This window comes from Chionomys nivalis, chromosome 11 (genome assembly GCF_950005125.1).
Source record: "Chionomys nivalis chromosome 11, mChiNiv1.1, whole genome shotgun sequence".
NCBI classification, from domain to species: Eukaryota; Metazoa; Chordata; class Mammalia; order Rodentia; family Cricetidae; genus Chionomys; species Chionomys nivalis.
In genome coordinates this window covers 6996390-7015234 of record NC_080096.1, presented here as the reverse complement: position 1 = coordinate 7015234, position 18845 = coordinate 6996390, and the positions used below count along the sequence as shown (strand labels likewise).

The window sequence follows — 18845 nt, the reverse complement described above, 5'->3', positions numbered from 1 at the left end:
TGTGGTTGTGGACCCGGGACTCAAACTCAGGCTGCTGACTCATGGTTTTAAGAGCAGCACTGGATTCATTATACATAAAATAAACACAGCACAAACAGAAACGAACTATTAACCAACAAACAAAGAAAGAAGTAACACATCTCCAAACTCCATCAATATTAAGGTACCAAACTGATTCTCCTTTGTGCAAATACCAGGATGCACTTTAGAAGTTCATTCTCCCACTCGCTTTACAGCAGAATTAGGTCACCATCGCCATCCCCGCCAAGAACTTAAACAGGAAGATGCGCTTTGTACAAAGGAGGTAGCTAAAGAGTGTACTTGGCAGCAATCTCAGGCTCTTGTGGCCATCAAAGAAGCAGGAGCTGCTTATCTTTTCAGAATGTTTGTTCCCTTTTGTTACTTCAGTTGGGGTTCTGAAAAGGAAAATAGGGGCTGGGGCTTGAGAAGCACAACACTGGCCTCTCGTGCTATGCCAGGCCCCGGGCTCAGTCCCCAGCGCCACACATACAAACATAAAGGTACCCCAGAACTGTCCCGGTTGTCCAGAAAGCCAACTAATGGGAAAGTTGGGGTATAGGGTTGAATTCTATCCTGATCTATAACTAGATTTGTTTGTTTGGACACAGGCTGTTCTGGAACTCACAATCCTCCTGTCTCAGCCTCTTAAGTACTGAGATTTCAGATGTGCATTGACATGTTTGGCTACGTGTGTGTGTGTAAGGTTGGTTTGTTTCTGAGACAGGGTATCATGTAATCCAGGCTGGTCTCAAACTCGTTACATCTCTGATGATGACCTTTGCTTCACCCATAGCTGGCACTCCAAGTGTGCAACACTACACTTGCCCATGCCTAGCTTTTGATTGAATATATTTTTTGTTTATTGGCTATCTTGGAACTCACTCTGTAGACCAGGCTAGCCTCTCAATTACAGAGATCTGACTACCTCTGACTTCCTTCCAAGTGCTGGGATTAAAGGCATGTGCCACCACTGCCTATCATAATTTTTTATTCTTAATATCCCCCCTCTGTCTCTGTCTCTCTCTCTCATCTGTCTGTCTCTCCCACCTCTTTTCTCTCCTTCTCTGGCACCAAGGTGGTGCACAGGACCTCATGAATGCCAGGGCAAGCACTTTCCTACTGGGAAACACCCCCAGCCCCTCATCCCTCGTACTTACCAGTGTCTGCCTGTTGCATTTATTCTTCTTATCTCCTCTTCAACTTTTTTTGTTTTGCCACTTCAATATGTGCAAAGGAGGGTGGTTCTATATTAAATATTAATTGCAACTTAGGATCCTGGACACAAAGCAGTGTGTTTAGACGGCTCTCCTATGTGGACAGCTCTCCAGATGTGGTTTCCATGGTCTCTATCAGGGAGGTACACAAGGACCAGAGCACGGCCTTTTAAGACAGGGTGTGGTAGTTTGAACGAGAAAGGCCTCCGCAGGCTCATGTGTTCGTTTTTTTTTTTTTTTTTTTTTTTTTTTTTTTTTTTTTGGTTTTTCGAGACAGGGTTTCTCTGTGGTTTTTTGGAGCCTGTCCTGGAACTAGTTCTGTAGACCAGGCTGGTCTCGAACTCACAGAGATCCGCCTGCCTCTGCCTCCCGAGTGCTGGGATTAAAGGCGTGCACGAATGCTCAGTTCCCAGCTGATGGAACTGTTCAGGAAGGATTATGAGGTGTGGTCTATAAGCAGGCCTACAGTTAAATGATTTCTTTATACGCTGCCCTGCTCATGGCCTTGCTCTTCACAGCTGTTGAAAAGTAACTGAGGTCTGGGATATCTTCAAAGGAGCGTGAAGTAATTAAATCTGTACCCTTCGCAGAAGCAGCTGACTCTGGGGCGGTAGTCAGAAATTAACTATGTAGTTACTAACAGTGTGCTTTCCTCACAAGACCTCAAGGTTTAAGAAAACTAAAAAGTAATTTCGTCATCAATTTCCTTCCATCTTTGAGATGTTATAGAGAGGCAGAGAAGGAGAGAAGTATAATGTAAGCAGTTATAAATGTGTGTAGACAAGGAAGTGTGTGGATATGAGGCAAATATGTGCTATATGTTTGAAAATGTCATAACGAAACCTAGTGTTTTGTATGCTAAAAATGTAATAATAACAATTACAGGTATAAACCCTACGCTTCTAAAACAGAAACGGGATTGTGAAGCAAGCTAGATAGCCAGACCATACTGGCAAGTTTTGGGTTCCGCTGAGAGACCGTGCCTCAATGAATAAGATGGAGGGCCATCTAATAAGATTTGTGCTGTCAACCTCGGGCCTCCACATGTATGCTCACACATAAGCACATGCACCTGCATACACACAGATATGTATATATGCATACACATGAGTGTACATGATACATACAGATGTATAGAAAAAGGAAACAGGAGCTAGATATCTAGATATGGTGGTGTGCACTTTAACCTAGAAGCAGGCAGATCTCCGTGAGTTCAAGACCAGCTTGATCTATACAAGTTCCAGGACAGCCATGGCTCATAGTGAGGCTGGAGAGAGAGAGAGAGAGAGAGAGAGAGAGAGAGAGAGAGAGAGAGAGAGCACACAGAGATTAGAGACTAGGTAACCAAAGAAGCACTGACATCCAGTCATCTTTGTCTCTTGTGTCTGATGAACACACACACACACACACACACACACACTCCTTCACCAAGAGTCTTAAGTTATACCAACGTTGAAATGTCTGTCCTGCCACAATTCTTTTTTTTTTTTTTTTTTTTTTTGGTTTTTCGAGACAGGGTTTCTCTGTGGTTTTGGAGCCTGTCCTGGAACTAGCTCTTGTAGACCAGGCTGGTCTTGAACTCACAGCGATCTGCCTGCCTCTTCCTGCCACAATTCTGTGCTTGCCATTTCCTGCCCCTCCCTTGGTGACAGTTCTCTAACATGCTTCGCTTTCAACAAAACAACATAAATAATTTAAACGCCTATAAAGTGACACACGACACAAAAGGGTGGAGGATCTAGACTGTCTGCTGGAAACCAGCAGCGTCACAAGCCCTCCTCCCGCCCTGGGCTCCCGGGGTTGGAAATGACTGAAGCAAGGATCTTCCATCCGTGTCTCTTTACTGTTTATGACAAAATTCTCCAAAGAGCAGCTTAGAGGCCATTGTAGGTATGTAGGCTGAGAAACGTTGTAAGGAGGCCTTCAAGATATCTTCAGCCCCAGCTCTAACTGGACCTCAAACACAGCAGTTCCCTTAGTGAGAGCTTCCAGAGCTCAGTCAACTCAAGCCCTGATTTACAATGATGAATCTCAGTTCCTGGTTTAACTGACAAAACTTAGGTGATTGCCGGGCGATGGTGGCGCACGCCTTTAATCCCAGCACTTGGGAGGCAGAGGCAGGCGGATCTCTGTGAGTTCGAGACCAGCCTGGTCTACAGAGCTAGTTCCAGGACAGGCTCCAAAGCCACAGAGAAACCCTGTCTCGAAAAAACCAAAAAAAAAAAAAAAAACTTAGGTGATCTGTTTAAGACCAAGACTTAGGGGGCTGGAGAGGTGGCTCAGTGGTTAAGAGCATTGCCTGTGCTTCCAAAGGTCCTGAGTTCAATTCCCCACAACCACATGGTGGCTCACAAGCATCTGTAAAGAGGTCTGGCGCCCTCTTCTGCCTTCAGGCATACACACAAACAAAATATTGTATACATAATAAATAAATAATAATAATAAAAAAAAAGACCAAGACTTAGGTCCTCAGAACTGGGCAAACAGCGGCTTGGGACAGAGCAGCAGATGAAGACAGAGCATACTGAAGCTTGTTTGTTTGGGTTTCAGACAGGGGCTCAGGTAGCTCCAGGTGGCCCTGAATTCCTTATGTAGTTGACTGTCCTTGGACGCCAGAACCTCTGGCTTCTACCTCCTAACAGCTGAGATTCCAGACATAGCCGTCCACTGCTATTATTTTTCTATTCTTTTTGAAGTGGTCCCATGGAGGCCAACCTGGTCTCATCATGAATTAGCCGTGTAGCCAAAGATGACCTTGAAGTCCCAGTGCTCCTACATCCTCCCCTGATGTGCTGGGACTCCGGGTGTTTGCCACTGTGGTCATCTCACACGCTCACCGCAGTCCAACGCCTTCAATCCAACAACTGTCAGTCATTCCAAGAACTCTTGGCCCCAAATTTATGTCTCCAGTCCGGACATTTCCTATACTGCATTTCCACTTTCTTTACTGGTTTTTCAAGGCAGGATTTCCCTGTGTATCCCTAGCTGTCCTGGAACTCACTCTGTAGAGCAGGCTGGCTTTGAACTCATAGTGATCAGCCTGCCTCTGCCTCTCGAATGCAGGGATTAAAGGTGTGTGCTACCACTGCCCAGCTACATAGCCTAAAATCCTCGCACTTTACCCCAAGTCTGCTCCACTCACTGTCCCCATAATTGTACCTGATGTCCTTCAAAGTCTTCCTGACCCCTTGTGCAGTTCTTCCAATCTATTTACAAATCTCAACTCCATCATCAAACCTGTCCCAGAATCCAGCCTCCCTGGCTCCATTCCAACTGGTTTGCTCTGAGTCATTCGCAGTTGGCTATCTCCTGGATTATTGTAAGAGCATCATCATAAACACGCAGATCATCCTCTTGTCTTTTCTAATAATAGCTGCTGGGAGGGGAGGCTTGAGATGTAGCTCAGTTGGTAGACTCGGTAGCATATGAGAAGTCTGGGATCTGATCCCCAGCACCACACAGACCAGAAATGACGGTGTTCTCCCACTCCCTTTCAGAACCCACACAGCGGTGACTCACAAGATGAGCACAATGTACCTGTCCTCTTTTTGCTCAAAGGCTTCCCTTCTGCTGACAGGATGCCCGGTCTCCTTGTTGGACCATCTTCCTTTCAATCCAGACATACTTTTGAAATATTCTGGATCCTATAATTAGTAGATTGAAGGCAAATAATGAGTTTCCATAAAACAGCTACCCTAAGACTCCAATAAAGAAAAAAACAGCGCCCCTAGATGCAAGGAGATGGGCTGCATCCGTGCCCCACTTTTCCTAAAGACTGCCCTTGGAACACTGCCAGAAGCAGCACCCCTTAACACTGATAGGGCAAAAACAGCACCTCCTAGGGGCGGACAGGAGATAAGCACCCCTCAATCTTGAAACCAACAAACATTAGGCATGGTTCTAATTAATATAATTAACTTCATAGGCTTGTGGCTAATAAGCCTAGTAACAAGCAAACAGAATAGAATCATCTGAAAAGTGGGATCATGGGTAATTGACCCAGATCTTTACACATGCTCAGTAGATGCTCTTACCTCTGAGCAACATTCTAGCCCAAACTCTGTTTGGGATGGGGGAAGGGGGATAGTGAGTCCAATGTGCTCAAGAGAAGTAGACATCAAGGAAATAAATGGCATGGGCTCTAGAGCCAGGATACTTGCCAGGGGACAATGGACAAGGCACCTAATCTGTCTCCAGCTGGTATCCTGACCTATTGAAAACAGCCATACAAACCAGAGAAAAACAGGTGGTTCTATCTACCCGGGGCCGGCACTATAAATACAAAGGCTTTTGCACAGTGCCTGGCATGCAGGAAGTACCATCTAAGTGCTACGTGTGACTGGGGTTAGTACGGCCTGTGCTAACTGGGGAGCTAATGGAATGGATGTCACCTGAGTAAGCAGGCTGGCCACAGGGACCTCTGAGGTACCTGAAGAGACAGCACCGAGGCCCTTCACACCAGCAGAGTGGAATGTGAACCAAGGGCCACGTCAAGGAAGACGAGTGAGGATGAGATGATTTTATTTTCAAGTAAACATTTTATACACTTATTTATAGTATGGGGGTGTGCTATACCATGTGTGGGGGACAGAGGGTAACTTGTGGGAGTCAGAACTCTCCTTTGAGCACAGGATCCCAGGGATCAAACTCGGGTCACCAGGGTCGGCAGCAAGCACCTTTATTCCACGAACCATCTCAATGGCCCATAATGCTTTACTTTAAAACCACCAATTCCTACCTGGCTCCAGAAAGAGCACTTCACCACATGCATACCCACTTGGCTCTTCTTTGCCCTCGTCCCTTTATTCTTATGTGTGTAAATGCTTTGATTGCATATGTGTGTACGTGTGTGTGTGTGAGCATCATGTGTGTGCCCAGTGCCCATGGGTTCCTGAAACGGGAGTTCCAGGCAACTGTGAGCTGTAGATGCTGGGAACTAGACCAGGCACCCACTGTGAGAGCCATAAATGCTCCTGTACCTGCTGAAAACTCACTCTGTAGACCAGGCTGACCTCGAATACATAGACATCCACCTGTCTCTGCCTCCTGAGTGCTGGCATTAAAGGTGTGCGCCACCACTGTCAAGTTATTTACTTATCTATTTTAAATATAGCATTTCATGATGTAGCCTAGGATAGCCTGGAACTCTGTATGTAGATCCGGGTGGTCTCAAATTCAGAGATCTTCCCGCCTCTTCCTTGGAAGCCCTGGGACTAGAGGTGTGAGCCACTCTATGCCCAGCCGGTCCCCGCCCATTTCTCTTCCACAAAAAGACTACACACAGAGGACTCCTTCCGAATGGGCATCACTCTTTATTGGAGTTTGTGTTGGGAACTGAACAGAGCACATTGTCTGTGGAGAAGAGGAGAAGGGAAAAAAAGAAAATATGCTTCTGACGATTTCATTTTCTTAGAACACTTTATGGTTTCAAATCCTTTTTTTACCCCACAGGAAGTTCAAGAATTCAAGTATGTTGCGTAGGGAGCGGTAATACAAAGGGTTTCTGCTCGCGTGCGCCAGCGTGGTGGCGCTTGTCGGGCATGGAAACAAGCAGACAGATTTTCACATTTCTTCTACCCTCTTTTTTTTTGTTTGTTTTTTTGTTTTTGCTTTGGTAAGGCCAAACACCAAAAGGACACAGCATACAAATAAACCCAGGGTTGGGGAATCTATTGATTCCCAGAGGATAATGGCAATAGGTTTGGAATTGTCACATTGGATTAAAAAAACAAAAACCAAAACACAACCCTCACCTCCCCAAACCCCACAAGTCACACGAGTTCTGATCCACTTCAGCCATCCTGATGCTGCACCTGTTCCTCAGAATCTTAATCGAGGGCTTGGTAGAAGGGCCAGGGCAACAGGGCTCTCTTCATTTTGTTTATAATAAAAAAAAAAAAAATGTGAAGGGGCTATTTCAAAAGGGAAAAAAAACTGAAATTCAAATTCTGAAAATATCTTGCCTTTTTTATTAATCATGTCATCTAACACCAATTAAAAAAACAAGTATGTGAATATGATATAAAAATACGATCCCAAGATTAACACTTTGTCGCAGGCACAGGTATCTCACAGAATACGTGTTTGGAGGCCAGGAAAGGAGTCTGGTTTTGTTTCTTTAAAAAACCCACAGCGCAAGGAGGGTGAGGAAAGGGGAGATTCTTTAGCAGCAAAATGTCCGAGTTCTCTAGTCACATCGAAAAAAACAAAACAAAACGAAAGCTCAGGGGGATGCTGCCCAGACCCGCTCGCCATCGCTCGCCATCACTAAAGACTTCCGTCGCCACAGCCCCAGGTCGTGACAGGCGAGGGACGCGCTTTACTACACAGGCAATCGTAAAACTCGTCCCTCAAGCTTTTGACGGTTTGTCACTTAAATATATGTACAGGAATCAGGCTCCTCTTCTCATCATGTCTCTCAGATCTCTACTGTTTGGTCACTCGGGGTGGGCTCTCAGGATCTGGCCACATCTGGCTGCAGGGCTGAGCAGCGGCTTTGAGGTGGATGCTGCTTCGGCCTGGCTGGCTGGCGTGGCTGTTTCCAGCAGAGAAGTGCGACGGGGACGGTTTAGTGGTCACTGCTCTGCTTCTCTCTCATCCAGGCTTGAATCTGCTCCTTCAGCTCTGGCACTGAGGGAGAAAAGACGGGGGATTAATGGCCTAGACAGACAGGCTCTGCAGCTTGTAGCTCTGTCTAGGTGGAAGCGCTGAAGACCCTGGCAGAAGCAGCCACAGAGAGGGGGGCATTTACAGAAAAAGCAGGCCGAGAGCTTTCTGGCTTTTCCCTAAAAAGAGCTTCACCTGGGTACTTTCTGGATGCGGTGTCTCTGTTTTTGACGTTGGTGCTGGGGACTGAATTTGGGGGTGTGCACACGCTAGACAAGGGTTCTGTGGGTAGAGATTTAGTCAACTTGCCTTTTTTCTTTATTTGAGGCGGTGGCTCAACTAAGTGATCTAGGCCGGTCTTGAACAGGCTACCCTTCTGCCTCATCCTCCCATTAGCTGGGATTACAGGTCCCAGGGCATGAGCATCAGCACTGCAAGGCAGGCTGAGCCTCCTACCTGGTTCCAGCATGCTCTCAGTCAGCATCTGGCGGTTGAAGGGGTCAGTGGGGGAGTTCAGAAGATGCCGCAGGATGATGGAGCGGTCCATTATGGTGCCAGAGGGCAGTCTCACAGGGTCGGTCATCAGGGTGTCCATCAGAGGGTCTGCAGAGACAAAGCGTAGCACACTAAGCCAATGGTGGAAGCTACAACTGAAGAAGCACACTGTCCGACCAGTGAGAGACACAGCCAGAGGGAGAGCTGCGTACAGAACCCCAGGTCCCTGCATCTAGGAGGAGAAAATAGCAAGGATGGACAGCCAGGAAGCAGGTCCCTGAGACGGGACTCTGCCTGAAAACCAGACTCCTCCCTTTAAGAAGGTAGAGCTGTTTTTAAAGTCCTCGTGGGTATCTGGTGAAATCACACTAAGGATGTTCATCCTTTAGTCTACACTATAAGTCAAAATTTGTATACATAATTTTAGACAACTCTCAAAAAACACCTATAGCATGCCACCAAACAATCAAAAAACACAGATAGTGCCCCTGTAGTGGCTTTGATGAGAATAGTCCCCAGAGGCTCATATAGCTGAAGGTTTCATTCCCAGTTAGTAGAACTGTTTGGAAAGGATTAAGAGGGCGTGGCCTTGATGGAGGATGTGTGTCACTGGGCGTGGGATCATGCGCATCATGATGTCAGCTCTCAGCCCCATGCCTGCCCACCTGCCTGCCACCACGCTTCCTGCCATATTAGTCATAGACTAACCCTCTGAAACTGCAAATAAGCCCCTGATGAAATGCTTTCTTTTATAAGAGTTGCCTTGGGGCCAGGCAGTGATGGTGCAGGCCTTTAATCCCAGCACTCAGGGGGCAGAGGTAGGCAGATGTCTATGAGTTTGAGGCCAGCCTGGTCTACAGAATGAGTTTGATGATAGCCAAGGCTACACAGAAAAACCCTGTCTCAAAAAACCAAAAGGAAAAAAGAGTTGCCTTGGTCACAATGACCTTTCACGGCAGTAGAACAGTGACAAAGACAGCCCTCTCGATGCCACACACTTCCCATTACACCACAGACATGGACATGAGCAAAATAACTTGCCTCTAAACTCATCCGGCGCGTCACTGTAGTCAATTTCTGCCCGTGCATTCTTGGCCACTATTTCCTCCACTTTCTCAGCAAGAAGCTTAAACTTCTCTATTGCAATGGTGGATTTGATTCCTGCCTTCCGCATCTTTGAAATGACTTCTTCAAACAGCTCCTTGCTGTAGGATCGCTGCAGACGAGGAAAGGCCGTGAGATGAGAATATACTTGAAAGGAAGAAAATCTTTAGAAAATGTCTAAGTGCACTGGGTGGTGGTGGCGCACGCCTTTAATCCCAGCACTCAGGAGGCAGAGGCAGGAGGATCTCTGTGAGTTCGAGGCCAGCCTGGTCTACAAGACCTAGTTCCAGGACAGGCTCCAAAGCTACTGAGAAACCCTGTCTTGGAAAAAAAAAAAAAAAAAAAAAAGTCCAAGTGCAATGCATTTGATCTATTGCTCCTAAAAATTACAACTATAAATTCTATATTCCAGTTTCCCAACAGATTGTGCCATGTGCACAGACAATGATGAATATAGTCACGAATGCAGACAGAGAATGACATGTGCCAACTGTCCATAGTCATCTATGGAAAAGGCTACAGGACTACTATGGGAGCTAGTAAGCATTTATTTTAAAATTAAGCTACTAAAATTTAATAAGCAAATAACTACTTAGAGAAATTTAATGATAAAAACTGCTAGATTAAACCAACCTATATACTTTAAAATATCCTGACTTCAAAATTTAAGTCAAAAGATATGTTACTTAGGTAAAGAGGTTCTGCTTTTATTTTTATAGGAAATAAGAGGCTCTGGCACTATGGGATAATGCTCTTGCACACTGTAAAGATTTGTCACTCAGGGGCTGGAGAGATGGCTCAGCGGTTAAGAGCATTGCCTGCTCTTCCAAAGGTCCTGAGTTCAATTCCCAGCAACCACATGGTGGCTCACAACCATCTGTAATGAGGTCTGGTGCCCTCTTCTGGACTTCAGGCATACACGCAGAAAGAATATTGTATACATAATAAATAAATAAATATTTAAAAAAAAAAAAAAAAAAGATTTGTCACTCATATTAGTTTAATAAAATGCTGACTGGCCAGTAGCCAGGCATGAAATATAGGTGGGGTGACCAGACTAGGAGGATTCTGGGAAGAGGAAAGCGAGAAGAGTCAGCCACCAGCCAGATGTCCTGTGAATTTCTGAGCAGGATCCACACTGACACCTACATACAGACTCATCTCATAGCTGCGTTCTGCTGCAGTACTGGATCCCTCCCCATCTACCTACCCCTGCCTCCTCAGTGCTACATTTCAAAATCTTCCATTTCTAAATAACTACATAGCTCGCTTGCTCTGCATATCCACCCCTACCCTTACTCACCAAACCCACAATTCCAGCAATGGAGAAGCAGCCAGCTACACAGAGAGACCATGTCTCCAAAAAATAAGAGAAACATCAAAAAGCATCGAGGCAGTGTGTGGTAGCACACACCTGTGACTGCAGTACTCAGGAGGGTGACAACTGGAGGATCGTGGGTTCGAGGCCAGCCTGTTTCAAAAATCTTAAGAAGATGGAAGCATATACAGCTCTTCTGTTTTCACTTCCTCCTTGGGGTTAGATACAGGAAGACTTTTAGACTGTGTAAGGATGGGTAACACTGCATGAGTCAGACTGGAATATGTTATGTGTGTGAAGACAGAGACTTGCAACCAACAACGCAGCTTCTCGGCCTTTAGGGAGAAGGGAGAAGAATCTGGGTACAGGCTAGACCGCTGCCACAGATCTGCCCTCCACACCACACTATGTGCTCCTCTGTGCCCCACTTTCCTTATTTTAAAACAAAGAATTTAGTAGAAACTGAGTCCTTGAACTCTACGATTACTAAATGAATGCAAACATGAGAGGTGGCCACAAGTGGTACAGTTAATAGGAGCCACTGCTATGCTGAAGATGTCCCAAATGTCATGGTCATCTGTGTGCATGATGGCACACATCAAAGTACCTGAGGGGCAGAGTTTGAGATCAGGAGTTCAAGGCCAGCCTAGCCAAGAGGAGACCTTATCTCAAAAGACCTGGGAAAAAGTAGAAGCAGGACCAGAGACCAAGGAAGGAAGGAGCCCTTGGTTTTCCTTTTTAAGAGCTCTGTGGCTGGACTGAGGACTGAGCCCCGGACTTTGCACATCCGGCTGCTCTATCACTGAACTACATTCCCAGCTCAGGGTTATTTTCAGAATGATCTCAGTAAGTCCAGGTTAGCCCTGAACTTGTGACTGTCCTGCTTCTAGCCTCCTGGGTATCTGGAATACAGGACTGTGCTACCAGGGGAGCCCCTTTTGTTTCGACTGTGCCATCCCAGAGGGAAGGTATGGAGAACAGTATGACCTGTACTAGTGGCTGACCTGACCCCCAGTCTCTCTTCATGAAGGACAGGGAGTGATGTGAACAGCAGGAGGCATGGCAGTTCTCAGGCAGAGTACCTGGGAAGACCTGCATTTCCTGAGAAATATCACAAGTCCCACTTTTTCCTGCATTTGAAATGGGGAAAACTCAAGGAGAGAGAGAGAGAAAGAGAGAGAGAGAGAGAGAGAGAGAGAGAGAGACAGAGAGAGAGAGACAGGGAGAGAGAGAGAGACAGAGAGAGAGAGACAGAGAGAGAGAGAAGTGTACAGGGTCTGCCAAGAAGTCAGAAGATTCAAAAGTGCACAGCCCAGTGATGGGTATCAGGCATCCTGGGAAATGCCCACTTCTCACTCACCTGGTCATCAGCAATGGCTTTAGCAAAGCGAGCACAGTCCAGCTGCAAGTAAATATCTGTCAGTTGGTCCAACAGCTTCTTTGGCTCAAAACCGTACTTCTCTGGGTTTTCAACTTTCAGGTCCCGGCACTTGGGGCCACACAGCTGCTGGAGGTTAAAGTTCAGCATGGCTGCTAATCGGGGTCCAAGTTCCTAGGAAATGAGAAGATAACAAGACAGGTCAAGCTGCTGAGAATGTCGGGGACCAGAAACTCCCACTCCAGTGGAGCCACAGGAACTGGCTAGTTTAAGCTCCAGAGAACCCTGAAATGTGCTGTGCAAATGCTAGAGAGAGCTGACGCTGCCATCAGACATCCCTTCACCTCCATTTCTGATCTGAAAACCTCACGATAGGATGGCACAGACGGCATTCGGACGAGTGTCCACGAGAGGCTTCTGTAAAAATACATACTTAAAAAAATAATTTAGTTAACTTTATGTCCAGTGTGGAGCAGCCGGGGACAGGGAAGCGGACACAGCTATAGTCCAGTGTGGAGCAGCCGGGGACAGGGAAGCGGACAGAGCTGCTGGGTTTCTTGGCTATAAGAAGTACTTCAGCCAGCCAGTAAGGAAGGTAAAAATGAAGGCTGAAGAGATGGCTCAGCTGTTAAGCACACTGGCTTCTCTTCCAGAGGACACAAGTTCGGTTCCCAGCGCTCACAACAGGGAGCCCATGACTGCTGGGTAACTCCAGCTCCAGGGGCTCTGACACCATCTTCTGACTCCAGAGGCACTGGCAAACATGTGGCAACATTGACCCCAGCACCCACTTGTAAAAGAGTAGAGCTAGTACTAGTCTACCTGTGACCAATTCCGGTCAGATTCTTCTTCTGTTAAAGTATGGCCATTATTTTGTAAATAAAGCTTTATTGGAAAACAGCCCGGCTTATTTATGTCCAGGCTATTAATATGAGCACAGCTGACAAGTTGCCCAAGACACGCAGTCTACGCATCTTCAAAGGGCTTCGTAGAGAATGTTAGTAAATCCCTGCCGCACATCCTTGAGGGAAGCAGGCAGTGGACGGTGGGCTGTTTTCTCCCTGCTGCTGAGCTGAGATCTGCTTATCAAGAGACAGGAAAGGACCCAGTCTCAGGCTGCAGACAGGCCACTAGGTGACAGGGCCTCTGCTGGAGGCAACATGAATCATGTGATGAGCAAGGAGGAAATACGGAGAACTGGAGGGACACACGGCAGAGCTCACATGACAACTGGAGGACACACGGTAGAGCACACATGACAACCAGAGGGACACACAGAGCTCACATGACAACTGGAGGACACACGGTAGAGCTGACATGACAACTGGAGGACACATGACAGAGCTCACATGACAACTGGAGGACACACGACAGAGCACACGTGACAACCAGAGGGACACACGACAGAGCTCACATGACAACTGGAGGACACACGACAGAGCACACGTGACAACCAGAGGGACACACGACAGAGCACACGTGACAACCGGAGGGACACACGACAGAGCTCACATGACAACCGGAGGGACACACGGCAGAGCTCACATGACAACCGGAGGGACACACAGAGCTCACATGACAACCGGAGGGACACACAGAGCTCACATGACAACTGGAGGACACACAGAGCTATCTGCTGACAGGACTCGGCTCCCTTTGATGGCCCCTCCCCTTGGACCGCCACACCACAAAGCATCAGAGCTTCTTAACGGGGTGGTCAAAACAAGCAGGTCTCTTAGAGTATACTGCTCAGATTCAACCTCAGAAACAGGAGCCGGTGGATACTGAGATGCCTCTAACCAACCACAAGCCTCAATCAGTTTTCAGTGGCCTCAATGTTACAGTGTTACTCAGTTCCCACTGGCCTTCAACTGGCCTCAGTGTTACAATGTTACTCAGTTCCCACTGGCCTTCAGCGCCCTTAATGTTACAAAGCTACTTAAAAAGCATCCAAGGCATCATTTCACTTAATATCCTCCAAATCTGTATCTGTTATACTTTTATGATACAAAAAAACCCAGAAATCAGTAACAATAAAATTGTGTCATAAACCCATAATCCAGATGTGTTGTATAAATAGAAAAAAGCAAGCCACCTAGAAGTGAGCATTTGAGTACATGTTAAGGGGTCTCATTTTAGACAGGTAGAATAGCATGTAATGTGTTATCAACTGATAGAACAAAATTAGAAAGAATTTCACCACTGATGGCTGTGGTTAAAATTAACAACTGTGCTGAGTTCTAAGTGCTACATGTGTCACCCCAAAGATAACACAAGCACCCCAGTTTCTACTCACTGGTCTGAGGAACGGCTTCTGAACTTGCTTAGTGAGGAGATGGAACATGTCCACAGTTTCAGTCGCCAGCGCGAGATAAGAACGTGAAACGCGCTCATCCTGAGAAAGCTGAGATTGCCGGGCCTGCTGCTGATCCTAGGAAACATCAAATGGTTGCCAAAGAAATTTCAGTACCAGCCACCTGCTCATAAAAATGTCAAGTGCAAAGGAAAAACATGGCTGGCTTACAACCTAGAGTGTGACAAACCCACAGTACTCTGGGAAGGAGGAAACAACTACACCACCAGCACACTGTCCAGACAGCCTTCTAGACATGTAGTATGATGGGTGGCGTTGGATTACAACCCAGGACCTGGCACATGCTAAGCACAGGCTCTACCACTGACCTACACACCCAGCCCTGGCCTGTTACTGACTGTGGGATCTCTCTCTGTATGCTGTGAATATCATTGGTGAATAAAGAAACTGCCTTGGCCTGTTGATAGAGCAGAAGTTAGGTAGATGGGGGGGGAGGACTAAACTGCATGCTGGGAGAAAGGAGTGATGAGAAGCCATGTAGCCCCTGCCAGAGAAAGATACCGGACAGAACTTTACCCAGTAAGCCACAGCCATGTGGCGATGCACAGAATAGAGATGGGTTAGTTTAGGATATGAGGTAGCCAGAAATACACTTAAGCTATTGGCCAAACAGTATTGCAAATAATATGGTTTCTGTGTGATTATTTCAGGGCTGAGCAGTCAGGAAACAAGCGACCTCCTTACTATAACTGACCTCATGAGAACGGCCACACTGAGTTCCAGGAAGGATGACTCAGACTATCGGAGTACCTGACACACACACACACACACACTAGAGCTACAGAGAGGGTTCACTCCCCTTACAAACAACTTTCACTTAGTCATTAACATTAAAAATATTGAGACTAGGGTTGGAGAGGTGGCTCAGTGGCTAAGAACACTGGCTGCTCTTGCAGAGGACCCTGGTTTAATTGCCGGCACTCACATGGTGGCTCACAACCACTTGTAACTCTAGTTCCAAGGGATTTGAGGCCTCCTGGACTCCACAGGTACCAAGTATGCATGTGGTGTAAGCTTGCACATGCAGGCAAACATACACATAAGTGCCTGCAGACGGCCACTGTGTGAACTGCGAGACTCGGCACCATCAGGCTGCCGTTCTATATAGCTCCAGCATGCTTACCTACAGCACCATCCTTTGCCTCCATCCTGCCACAGACCAGGAAATAAGATAATAAATAGACTTTGATTCAGGGGGAAAATCGGTAGAGCAATGCAGCCAGCTCATCAGCTAAGACTTACTCATTTTTTGAGACAGGGTCCCACGCAACACAGGCTGGCCACCAAAAAGCTACACAGCTAAGGAAGACCTGGAAGTTCTCATCCTACAAGATCACATGTGCACGCCACTACACTCAGTTTAGCAGATCTGTCTGTGCATGTTCACATGTGTAGGTAATGCAAGTCAAGGCCAGAAAATAACCTTATGTCTTACTCCTGGACTATTCCCAACACATCTTTTTTTTTTTTTAAAAAAAAACAAAAACATTTTCTTGGGGCTGGAGAGATGGATGGCTCAGTGGTTAAGAGCATTGTCTGCTCTTCCAAAGGTCCTGAGTTCAATTCCTGGCAACCACATGGTGGCTCACAACCATCTATAATGAGGTCCGGTGCCCTCTTCTGGCCTGCAGACATACTCACAGACAGAATATTGTATGCATAATAAATAAATAAATATAAAAACAAAAACAAAAACAAACATTTTCTTTCACTGGCTTGGAAGGTGCCAAGTAGACAAAGCTAACTTGCCCCCAAGGACCTCGCTGTATCCACCTCCTAAGCAATAGAATTACAATTGTGTGCTACCACATAGCTTCCAGGCCTTTTTTTTTTCCAGGGGAGGGTCAGGGCAAACATCTGGAATAACTGATATAGGCCAGTGAGCACCCTTGGGCTTGGTGCTACAGTCCGTGCCTGGCAGAGACTCTGCAGTAAGAATGGGGAGCTGCCCAGCTCTCCACGGTCTAGAACGAGCCTATTGAGGTAAGGCTGCACCAGGAAAGACAGGGAGGGCCAGGCCCAGTGTCCCCAGTGTCAGTCTGAGTGGCGGCCCCTCCATCTGTAAACACTCTGTGGGCTCTGATGTAGGCTGGAGCAAGAGGGACAAGGAAAATTAGGGGAACACTTATTTACAACAACCAGCTAGAAGCCTGCAACTTTACTACAACTGATCACACAAAATCATCTATGGAGACGAGTGCTGTAACAAAAGACACCTCAAAGATGATATAACAACAAACCTTTCGTGCTTAGGGCCAGAATGTGTGTGGCCTTGAGTATAACTGTGTTAGCCCTTCTCTTTCATCCCTAAATTTAAGCAGCAGACCTCACAAAACCACCTCACAGTTACATTTATAAAAGGTAATTCTTCTAAGATGAGAGAAATAGCAAACCAGTTCATCCACCCATCCATCCATATATGAGCATTTACTGATTTTTTTAATGTGTGCATATTATGCCTAGATGAATGTCAGTGTACCGTGTACCCGTGGAGGTCAGAAGAAGGTGCTGGATCCTCTGGACCTGGAGTTACAGACAGCTGTAAGGTGGCATGTGGGTCCTGGAGACAAGCTTGAGTCAACTCTCCAGCTCTTGGTTCATATGCTTTTATTTAAATTTAAAAAATAAACTTTGTGTTTTGCAAATTACAGCACTGTAACATGTGCTACAGAAACACACAACCTCCATTTTACGAACATCTAAGGTCAAAGGCTAGGCTCACAACCAAAAGTATAAAAATAAGCTGGCTGGAGCCTGGCGGAGGTGGTGGTGGCGCACACCTTTAATCCCAGGACACAGGAGGCAGAGGCAGGCGGATCTCTGTGAGTTTGAGGCCAGCTTGGTCTACAGAGTGACTTTCTGGATATCCAGGGCTACACAGAGAGACCCTGTCTTGAAAAAACAACCAAGCAAGCAATCAAACAAAAAAACCGAGCTGGGTGGCAGTAACGCACACCTTTAATCCCAGCACTCAGGAGGCAGAGGCAGGATCTCTAAGTTCAAGAGTAGCCTGGTATACACGGTGAGTTCCAGGACAGCCAGGGCTACACAGAGAATCCCCGTCTCAAAACAAAACAAAAAAACAAAAACAGAAAACTCCTAACACACCCTTCAACCAGACACCCAGAAAGGCTGACAGTGATGGTGAAGGATTAGGGAGGCTTTAGGGAGAGAAGAGTGGTATTGGGGTCACAACAGTCTGGATGCACAGCACTGTAGGAAGAGGGGACAGCAAGTGCAGAGAAGCCAGTGTAGGAGTGGGGCGAGATTAGAGGGGGTATCCCTATGCTATGTGCACCAGAAAGGGTGGAGGCTGGGAGCCCAAGACTGCACTGCAAGCACCCAGGCCGGACAGAATGGTGACTAAGAGACAGCAGAAAGGCCACATACACCCTTACTGACCTTCCTGCCTCGGCAGCCGGAGTACTGCAATGGCAGGTATACAACCACATCCAGTTTAACCCAAAGCTCCATGCATGTAGGGCAAGAGCTCTACCAGTGAGAGCTTTACCTCACGGAGATAAAAGAGCCTCCAGATGGGGGAGGGGACAGAGAAGAAACAAGGTTACCCAGCATTCAGTAGAACGAAGCTGCCATTTGTTAAGGTTGTTGACTAGAACTCAGAGAGGAGATTTAAAGGACAACATGGACAAGCCAGGACTGAGAGAGTCATGCACACCGAACGGCAGAGCAAGCCAGCACTGCTCAGAGGTCTGTGGGCAAAAGTGCTCTCGGCAGTGGAGCTGCACTTGCAGTCTTTAAAATAGCACTGGAAAAGATGAGATCACCTGGCAGGGACTTCAAGCAGAGTCATCATAGAATGTGCAGGTGTATTTGGCTGTGTGAGGAGTGGGGGGCTGGTGTGTTGGGAGGGGTTGGGGTATAATGATGACGGAGACAGGATAACACAGGCAGACACATCACTGCTGTGAAATGAACAGTGTCAGGCACAGTTGCTTATTATAGAGTTTGCTATGAATGACATCAGATAACAAAGCTTCAATATGCTTCAGCATCCTGCTGGTACCCCACTAAGAAACACTACCCAGGGGAGGGGTAGGGAATACTTAGAAGAAGCAGAGGACTGAGCCCTAAATCTACCATTGCTCAGAGGTTGGGGATGAGGAAGTGGAAGGCAGGCAGCAACCTTGGATCAAAGCTCAAGGAAAAGTTGTTTGTAAAAAAGCACCTTCGAGACATTTGTGCCTTTAAAAACCCATTAAGAGAAGAATCAGTAGTATTTGTTGTCTCAAATAAATGCACTGACTAGGATAAAGAGAATGTGCTTCAGGACCAGAGACCAACCTCTAAGAGTCTCCACTAGGCAGCACGGGA

At 46.7% G+C, this 18845-nt stretch overlaps 1 protein-coding gene across 2 annotated transcripts in view; it reads right to left on the bottom strand.

The window, feature by feature from the left end:
* Positions 1–6527: 6527 nt before the first annotated feature.
* The window catches only part of Ube4b (ubiquitination factor E4B), a 103636-nt gene continuing 91318 nt past the window's right edge, over positions 6528–18845 (bottom strand). For both annotated transcript variants that reach the window (XM_057784102.1, XM_057784103.1), the window contains 5 exons: positions 14433–14567; positions 12119–12310; positions 9378–9552; positions 8298–8444; positions 6528–7865 (listed from right to left, as the gene is read on the bottom strand). In XM_057784102.1, coding sequence (XP_057640085.1) covers positions 7804–7865; positions 8298–8444; positions 9378–9552; positions 12119–12310; positions 14433–14567 — 711 coding nt within the window. In that variant the 3' untranslated portion in view covers positions 6528–7803. The remainder of the gene's footprint in view (positions 7866–8297; positions 8445–9377; positions 9553–12118; positions 12311–14432; positions 14568–18845) is intronic.